This window comes from Parasteatoda tepidariorum, chromosome 3 (assembly GCF_043381705.1).
Source record: "Parasteatoda tepidariorum isolate YZ-2023 chromosome 3, CAS_Ptep_4.0, whole genome shotgun sequence".
Lineage (NCBI taxonomy): Eukaryota > Metazoa > Arthropoda > Arachnida > Araneae > Theridiidae > Parasteatoda > Parasteatoda tepidariorum.
The window spans coordinates 90,721,753-90,732,074 of NC_092206.1; the positions used below are offsets into that span (position 1 = coordinate 90,721,753).

Consider the following 10,322-nt stretch of genomic DNA (forward strand, 5'->3'; position numbering starts at 1 on the left):
TATATATATATGTATGTATGTAGTTTTATTATTTTTATTTATTACATGACTTGAGCATCCATTTAAACTAACTTCTGTGTTGAAATAATGCGAAAAATCGCTGTCCACAATATTTATAATTTAGTTTCAATAATTTTACCATAGAAGCCTGAAAAGAGAAAGGAGTTGCAAACTAATGAATCAAAATTGTATAGAAATTCGTTTTACAACTTAATACTTAAACTATGTGTTAAGTTTCTTCAGTAAAATGTAAATTAGAATGACGTCAGATATTAATTATACGTGAGATTTTAAGTATCTGGATATAATTTTGAGACACCCGAAATCTACGATATGGCCTGAAAATTCATTTGCTAAATATTGACTCGGCACCATGCGCTGAGGAAGAGCGTGATATCCTTTTACTACGTATCTCAGATACAAAATTTGGAAAAATTTCCGAACAATGTAATTGTTCTAAAGACCGTCGTTACACAATCTCAACTATAGAATATTGTGTATAAAGAGGCTATAAGCAACTAATTTTCATGATTATTTAAGGCTTTAAGTTTGCGCGATGGAGAAAAATAGTAAGAACACCATTGATATCTATGAGAGTTCTGTATATAGTGATATATAATAGCATATGATAAACCAAACACTTCACATTTTCTTTGATGTTTTTGTTGTTGTTGAATGTTTGGCTTTTTGTAATGATTGGTGTTGTGCGACTCAATAGCATTGTTCAAATCACTCTAAACTAGTTACATTGGATGAAGTCATAAAGTGGTTCCTTTGGATCTTTTCTCCAACAGTTAAAACACATACTCGTTCGTAAAGCATTGAAATAATCTGAATCCAGAGAAACCTCTCTGATGACTACCTCCATTGTTTTAGGAGCAAATGTATGGAAGCAAAGTATCAGTTATCATTGTAAATTATTTACCATTTTGAACATTTATAAATAACAATAAATATTTATATGAATATTTGTAACAAATAATATATTTACAAATTTACAGATATGCATTTTTAACAATGTAATTTTTTTGACAAAATTAATGAATGGACGTTTGAACAGAGGCAATAAATTATTAAAGATCATCAAAGAAACAAATTTATAGACTTTGACAAAAGTTTTCTTTCTTTTAAACTCTTTCGCTTCTCAAGATAGAATTAAGAAAACAGCATTCTTCACTTTTATACCATAATTGAAACGAATATTTTATTATTCATTCCAACAGTTTTCTCGACATAAAGTTCACTTATGATTTTGATAATAATGAAAAAATGGATTTTTAAATGCCGAAAAATGGTGGAATTTTTATTTATTCTTCCTTTCTCTTTGTTGATAGTTTTTCACAAAATATGCTGTCATTAAGAAAACAACATTCTTCGTTTTCGTGCGACACGCGTGACGTAAATTTTTGTGCAATTTTCTCAACAATATGTTCATTCTTGACATTGATATCGCTTAAAAGATTTTATTATGATTGTGAGCTTTAATAATCGGGAAATTTTTTAATATTTTCTCTTTCTTTTATTGATATTTTCGGTTAATAAGTTGAAATTAAGAAAACAAAATTTTTTCCTTTCCATGCGATATTCGAGACGGAAATTCATAAATGAATTTTCCTGCATATTTCCATTATTTCTCGAGAAACAATTCTTTATGATTCTGATAGTGAAATTCATTCAAGAAAAATTCATTTATGAATTTAAACTTAAGTTGTATAATTTTTTCTTCTTGCAAATTGGAATAATAAATCAAACATTTTAATTTTTGATCATATTTCGAAAAACATAGTTATAAACTTGATAATAGCGAAGGAATTATTGATTTATAATCTTAATCAATTTTTTAAAATTTCGAATTGAATGATCGTCTTAATATTTACCTCCCCAAGTTGGAATTGAGAAAATAATCGTTTTTCCTTTTTAAAATAACTTCCAAGACATTGATGAGATCTCATTAAACTTATGTTTTCCCTACACAAAACCTGGACATTTTTTTCACTCGAACTCTTAAAAAAAATGAACATTCTTCATTTTCCGATTTGATGCTTGAACAGGAACTTCTCGTAAAAATTACTTCCTGAACGAAAATTCATTTATGTTTTAGTTTGTAGAGAAGGAAAGGGTAGTTAAGGTTTTGTATTTAAAATAGTTTAATATTTTTAAGTTATTTTCGTTTAAACAGGAAATGGTGCAATGCATCTCGTTCTTGCAACAACATATCGCTCGTTTCAGTTAAAGTAGTCCGCCAATCCCGTAGCATTATGTCGGTTTAAAACGTTTGTGCATGAAAGTGATCAAAAAATGAGTCTGATTGGCTGGCGAGGTGGAAGAAAAGTTAGTTAATAAGTCAGCTGTATGAAGTGCTAGATATTTAGCTAGAAATTAACTAAACCCGTTAAAAATGTTTATTAAAAAGATGTAGTAGACGAGAACTTACGTTGTTTCTTAAGTTACTTAATGGTGTTAATCAAGTGAATAAACATCACATTCACGAACTCCAAACTGCAAGGAAAAAAAAAATCGCTGGAAAATAAACTAATTATGATTGTTAGTTTTATGAATGAATTAGTAAATATAAGAATACTTGGAAAGAAATTTTACGAATATAATGGCTTTGAATTGTACGGATCAAATAAGCGCATTAAATAAATGAATCATTCAATTTTTTTACTTACAAAATAATTTTTACTTTCAAATCTAGGATTTAATTTTATCAAAACAAAATATATTCAAATGTGAAACAAATATTTAATATATGAATATCTTACTTAAAATTCAAAGAGCAATTTAAATTTAGAGTAAAATATCATACTAATTATTATTTTAATTGTTAGAAGAAATTGGTTTATTATTTATCAAAATCGAACGGGTGATGAAATATTCGGAATAAATGAGGCGTTATTAACTGTCATTAATCTGTGGTTATTCGAACTACAATCCGTATATCATTTAATAATAAATTTTAAAAAAAATATTTGAATTTTAATTTAATTTAAAGTGAAGATAAAGAAAAGATAATTATTATACGCAGAAAAAGGGATTTCTTTCCATTATTTTGTTACCTCAACCACGTTGGTTATAGTTACAAAGATACCAATTTTTACAGATAACCACACACATTAATCCAATTTCTTATCATTTGCAAATAGAGACTAAAAAGATTTATATTATTAAATTAATCTCCTGAAATCTGAGCTTTAAATAGTCATAAAAAAGACAGCTTTTACTATGCGGCTTAGAATAAGGTTAACTCATAATTACGATGAAATAATTTTTTTTAAATAAAAAAAAAACAATGAAATTTTTTTAATTCATTTTTAATCATTATATAAAAATCATAATTTTCTTAAAACATTTCTTGTGGATATTGTAGAATATTTGTATAGTGTATTTCTTCCCATTTTGATCATGAAACAGATTCCACTAGACTCAAATAATAAGATACTTAGTCACCAAAAAAACAACATAAAATATTAATTGAATCAGATTTTCTTACCTTTTTTTGTACTTTTTCAATGTAATTCAAAACCTCGAACGACGAAGGGATATCAAATTTTATTTTTACAAAAACAATTGCTTTGAAATCAGAAAAAAGTCTTAAAATATTTTTTTTAAAAGAGATAAATTTATACCAAATGTTAATCCAATATATTAGATGCTGAGTTTTCAGGAGGTTAAATTAATAAACAAAATGCACTAAATCAATAGTAACAATGAATTGAAATATCAATACAATTGATTAAAAAATAACAGCTGTATAAGAGGTGGAACATTCTAGCTAAACGTGAAATGTCTTCGCAAAAGACACAAGGCTGCAAAAGTGTTAATTATCTGGTGTTTAAACTGAACCGTTTTTGGAATGTGTTGAACAACCAACATTTGTGTTTACCACTCTAATTTGTTGATACGACCCTCTAAAGTGGATCTTGATAATTATTTTGTAACTTCAATCTCAAACATTCATTATTTGGCACTCTTCTAAAGCTGGCTGTATTCCATTTTTTACCATCGTTATATCCGTCATTACCTCTATCTAAAAGATCGCTGAAATCTTCTAAACAGTATCATTCACAGTTGCGCAAATTTAAATTTTATGAGTATCAGATATTTAAGTTTTTAATTAATGTATTTAAGCGTGATCAGTTATATTTCTAGCACATTTCATAGTTTAAGAAAGATAACTTCAGATATGGATCGTCAACATGCATTCAAATTAATTTGCACGCAATGATTGCAAAAGCGAATATGCTTTAAACATTGAAGAAGCGAGAGCTCAAATGCAAAGGTGATTAGCGGACTACAGAATACGATACGAGCTAGTCGCAATAACGAGTGATTTCAGTATAAATATTTGTTCTAAAGCGTGTGTAAGCAGAAGGTGTTAAGCCTATTCATTAAATTGCAGCATTGCTTCAAATGTTGATTGTTCAACGACAACGATAGAATTTGAAGTATCCATGGATGGCTCATTTCTATGCAATGCATTATAAAACAAAACACCTGGAAAAAGTCTTTGCCAGTTTGATTGATAGAAAAATAAGAATTTTTAAATAATACATTCAACACTTGTAAACGAGTCGAAATGATGGACATTATCGCATTGTATTGATAATAAATTAGTATCGATATTCTAATATTGTATTCATGATAAATTATTTGGCATTTTTATTATTCGTACTTTGATTGAAAAAGGCTAAACAATCTCGAATAAATAAAACGTATATTTTTCGTCGTAGATCAGCACACGTTATGCAGTCACTAAAATAGTGGGTGTAAAAAAATGGCAGCAAATTTTTACAGGAGGTAGTCTTTCTTTTAAGATCTTTTACCTCCAAAACCACTTTACCCTGATATTTCCTGCCATTTCGGTTGCTAAGCAATTCTCAATTCTTATGATGTGCCCTACCACCCCTAAAATTTTCCCGCTACATTTTTGAGGCACCCTGTATTAGACAAAATTTTGGTCTCAGATTTTTATGAGTCAAGCAAATCAAATGTTTACCAAACTAGAAATTCAATAAAATGTGTCATATCCAAAACTTTTGATAATTAATTTTATAACAGCGAAAAACGATTTTAATTTTTTTTCCAAGCAAGTGCCTCACTAACTCAACTCCGTTTTTAAACCAACCAAGTCCAATTCATTCAACTGGCAAAGTACTTTATTTTCGCAGCTGCTTTGTTTCATTCCCGAACGTGATTTTCTTATTTGGAGAGCGGGCTAATCAGAGTTCGCAGCAGGCAAGGTTCGTAATCTTTTCTTTGTGGAAGAATATGAAAAGGGGATCTAGACGTTGACAGCCGAGCTGGGCGATTGCGTGGTGCTGGTGACAACTGTGTGAGCGCCATCTGCGTCAGTGATGATCACAGTGGGTGAACCCGGGGCTTTTGGTTGAGATTCCTCTTCAGTGAGCAGGCTTGGTAAGCCGTTCTGCAAGGGCTCTGGAGTCTGTAAAAGAATTCAAAAATTACAACTTAATGAAAGATAAGGAAATATTGTAATTCACAAAATTCAGTTTGCCCCTTCATTGCTATTGTTGTAGTTCATTTACGTCACGCCAGAGCTGCACAATGGGCTATTGGAGACGGTCTGGGAAACATCCCTGAGGATGATCCGAAGACATGCCATCATGTAACGCAAATGCGGGTTAGTTTCATCAAAAAGTGCTCCACGAAGGCAAATTTCTCCCCAATACTGGATCCAGGAGTTCTTTTGTCTTCTGGATTGGGTTCAAAATTGCAAGGCTACGGAGTTGAACATTGGTAGCCGTAAACTGAAAATTCGGTCAGCTGTTCAGCGACGGTTATATATAAAAATAAAACGATAATTGAAAGAAAAATATTTTGTTTCATTGGAACGTGTGAATGAAAAGATACTTCGAACTTTAAGTAAGAAATTACGGCCAACGAAATATAAATTATACTCTCAAGTCTCATTATATGATAATTGTTACGGGATATATTCTACGGGATATATACTACGTTGCGGGATATATTCTCTAGCCAATACCTCATTTTAAAGCCCCAATAATTTTTTTTTTTTTAAATTCTCTATTGAGGAGCTTTTAATTCAACAGTATTCTCACTTTATTCCGAGCGATGCTTTTTTCTACGATGCACAAATGGAAAAACGTTTAAAAGAATTTGCTACAGGGGGGGGGGAGTATAAAGACAACAATTTATTTACAATAGAAGATGCTAGCAAGTATAAAGGGAAAAATAATTAGAATAAAAAGGTTTCGAAAAATATTTATGAAATAAATATTTATTTCTTCTTTGACGAATTTTAAAAATTTTCATTCTCGTTCTTCCTTTAAAATGTATATACTTTTATAAGTATTTTGTACGTTAAAGAATTTTAAAATCATGCAAATTCTTGCGTAATTTCATATTTATTTAACTATCAGTAAAAGCAGTCACATTAATAATGTAACAAATAAAACAAAGCAGTAAGTAAAGTAGTAACTTAAGTCATATTGTTACAAATAAAAGCAAAAAAACTCATAAACTTTTCGGAAATTCAATTAATTAATTTCTAGAAGACCAATATGTGAACGTTAAATTTTCGTCCGATAAAATTTCCTTTATTTCTTAGTTACGATTTAAGAGCAAGTATAATTAGTGATCTATCCACATGCCGTACTCAGGTACAAAATTTACTTCATTAAAATCTATGCGTCATTGTTGTACTTTTCAAAATATAATTGGGTATAATATGAAAAAAAACACAACTACTTCGATTTAGTAGGAACAACATATGACGCAATGCTAAACGAATGGAATTTAGTTGTTTATTTATTTATTGTTATTAGTAGTTGTTGTTATTTGTTTTAGTTGTTGTTGTTTATTTAGTTGTATTTAGTTTCAATAACTTTTCTTTATAATGCAATAAAATCTGGCGAGCAGCTATTTAAACGATCGAACACTTCGTTTGTTTATTTGTGGCTTGAAGTTAGGCTCGCAGAAAATGNAACCATTACGAGTGGTGATTTATGATGATCTATTAGTGCCGACGAAGTTCTAATTTAGGTAATCTTGCATAAATAGACGCCCGTTTTTCAATTAAATTGTACTCCTTTCTCTAGAATTAAATGTCATAAAATCGCGTTATCAAAATTAACTATCATAGGAGTATGCCTATTAAAATTGTCCAAAACTTGTTGATTAGTCTTGAGCAAGATTGCAATATACTGAAACAATAGTCGAAACATTTATAAGATAATTATGTATTCATTAATCTTCTACTTAAATGTGTGCAGCATTAAAATTAAAAGCATAAATTAATAAAAATTAATTTTTCGGTCATGTTAATTGAAGCAATTAATTTCTGCACTAAGTACAATTATGCATATTTTTATTAATATTGTTTATTGCTTTATTATTCATTATTATTATTTATTAATATTTTTTATTGCTATTGAATTTATATATTATTTACTATGTATAATTTATTGCTAAGAGTATAAAATAAAAATTTTCTATTATACTGCCGTGCAATGGAAAACTCAACGTAACAAACAAAAAATTCAACATTGGGATTTTTTTTATATTTGGCATCTACGTATGATAAGCTACATATTGCAAAAACTTGTTTTTAAGAAATAAATTTTGTGCTATAAGTTTTCTGAAATTATATTTTAGAGCATAAGCAATAGAAAGAAAATAGTTACTTTTCTCGAAATCTATTCGTTGAAGCAGTTACGTTGTTTTTTCGATTGCACTGCAGCATAGGGACTATGTACACACACACACAAAAAGAAGAAGAAAAAAAGATCTAATGATTTGATATTCTATGAAAAAAAGAAGTAAACAGAGTGAAAATCTTATTGAACGTAAATTAATTCTCTTTTTTATTGGGGAAAAAATAAATAACTTATTAAAAAGTTTTATACTGATATTTTTACTAGCCTAGATTCTAAAAATAGTCAAGTACGTATATACTATTTTGCTGAAAATAGTTTACTTTATGGAATACGCGAAAAATAAAATCCTCCTCTATTTTTAGGAAATTTTGCTTTGAAAAAGCTACGAAAACATACCAGCTTATGACAAAAATAGAGTTGTCATAAAATATGAAAATCAATAAGAGTTATTGACGTAATAAATATACGAATATAACCAACAACAAGAATTGAAGTAGATGGGAGGAAAAAATGAAGAAACTATTCAGGAAACTAAAAGAAAAAACTTTCTTTCATAGAATTATCTCTTCTTTCAGAAATAGCCAGAAAACGACGACGGTGGTAAAAAAAAAAGTATTGAACTTCGCCTTGTTTGCAAAATAAGTGTTGCGTTGCTATTTTTAAATTCTTTCCAAGAATTTGCAAACCAGATCAACGTAAAATTTATAATACTGAAATGTATACAAAGATTGCCAGTAAACTGTAGAACTTAATTTAACAAAAAGGATTTTCTTTTCTTACTTTGGACATTGAAAAAAAAATTTTAAATATTAAAATGTTTTACAAATGACATGAACGAGTGTATTTTTTAATACAAAACACAGATACGATAAGTTTTCTGAACATTTCCTTGAAAGTGAGCACTGATCATATAGGGAGAGAAGAGCTTGTCTGTACATGGGGCAAGTGCAGACAAATGGACAATATATATATATATATATATATATATATATATATATATATAGATATATATATATATAAATNTAAGGTTTTTTGCGATATCGACACATATAAAGAATAATTTTTATCTTAGGATAATTATTCTTTATTCAGAAATATCGCATTATTTATGGCAATTAGATGTGTCTTGACAACGACTATTTGCTTATACCATTCTTGTTTCTCTACCATTTAGTTTTTTATTTTTATTTTATTCATGTTTTTCATGTTAATTTGTGTTTATATATATATATATATATACTAGGGGGCCGCTCACCAATCCCGATGATTGCTTCGCAATAATTGTCTTTTCTTGGCAGAAAACAGTTTTTCTACTAAAGTTAAAATTATTCCCTTAACATATATGTACTAAAAGGAATTCTATTTGCTTGCACTTGTGCCTCTACTTCCCACGTCCAAATATAACTATCTATTAGTATTATAAACATTTAGATCTCTTGGTGACTCAAGCCAAAACCTGTCTTAAATATTTACCTAACAACCCTACTTAAAATAGTTAAACCCCGTAACCGAACGAATGGTGAGGAGAGTTCTTTCCATAGACAGACTATATATTAGCCATCGCCCTATGAAGCTCAAGTTCACGCGCATCAAAGTTTTATTTTATATTCACCCAGTATCTTAAAAATAAAATCAAACCGGAAGTTTTGCAGTCTTCTTATTACGTAAGATTAGCGTAAATTAAGGTTCCTCAGCAGTGGATTTTTGAATTTACAAATGTTATTTTTTCCCTTAAGAATTCTTGTGATAAATTGCTGAAATTTCTGTTGCAGAAAAGTTAATGGGAGCATGTTTTAAAATTTTAAACACTGAATCCTTTAATGATTAATAATTTAAGTTTGAAAATATTAAACAGTATTTCAAATTTTCTTGCTGGTTCATTTTGTAGAATCTCAATTGAAAGTAAATAGGAAAGAACAAAAAATTAAAGCCTGATGCTATTCCAAATCCTTTAAAAACCACTCCAAAAAGACTGAAAAGGATAAACTATCCAAAACCAGGATCAATTTTCGATGAGCTTAAATCTAATGCAAATATAAATTTACTGATTCTATTCCATTTGAACTATGAGAATTTTTTAAAAATATTTTTATCATTATTATAATGCAATTCTACCTTACATTTTTAGATAAAGTTATATAGAAGGTGGTCTAATCTTATTAACCGTTTTACAATTACTATTTTTGTGCAAATAACATTAATATACTGTTATAAATTACAGTTAAAGTGATCTGTTAAATGATTTAGAATTTAACGATCAACTACATGCACATTGAGATGCAAGAAAAAATAGTATTTAATATATCCACCCTTTTGGTAAGCTAAAGTATTAAATGACGGTAGTGAACTCATCAAATTTGTTTAGTGAAAAAAATTAGAAAGCCCGAAAAAATTTTTTCTTAATTTCCAAAATTTTTTAATTTTTTAAAAATCTTGAAAAGAATTTTTAAAATAAATTTAGTTATTTTAGGAAGTTTTTCTTCTCTTTATAATAATGGTTTTCTTTTTATTTCTTTCATGTTTCATTGCATTTTTATCTTTTTACATCGATTCTACATACTTGCAGCTTATGCACAGTTAATAAAACTTATTAATTTTGTTTGTAAATGTCTTTTTTCCTTAATTATTTTTGCGTGTTTGATCTTTTCTCTCGGTATATATATATATATACTTTTATAAGTA

At 28.5% G+C, this 10,322-nt stretch overlaps 1 protein-coding gene across 1 annotated transcript in view; it reads right to left on the reverse strand.

Moving 5' to 3' along the window:
- Positions 1-1,648: 1,648 nt before the first annotated feature.
- The window catches only part of LOC107452715 (uncharacterized), a 107,222-nt gene continuing 98,548 nt past the window's right edge, over positions 1,649-10,322 (reverse strand). Inside the window, exon 7 of the mRNA XM_016069285.3 lies at positions 1,649-5,446. Coding sequence (XP_015924771.2) covers positions 5,285-5,446 — 162 coding nt within the window. The 3' untranslated portion in view covers positions 1,649-5,284. The remainder of the gene's footprint in view (positions 5,447-10,322) is intronic.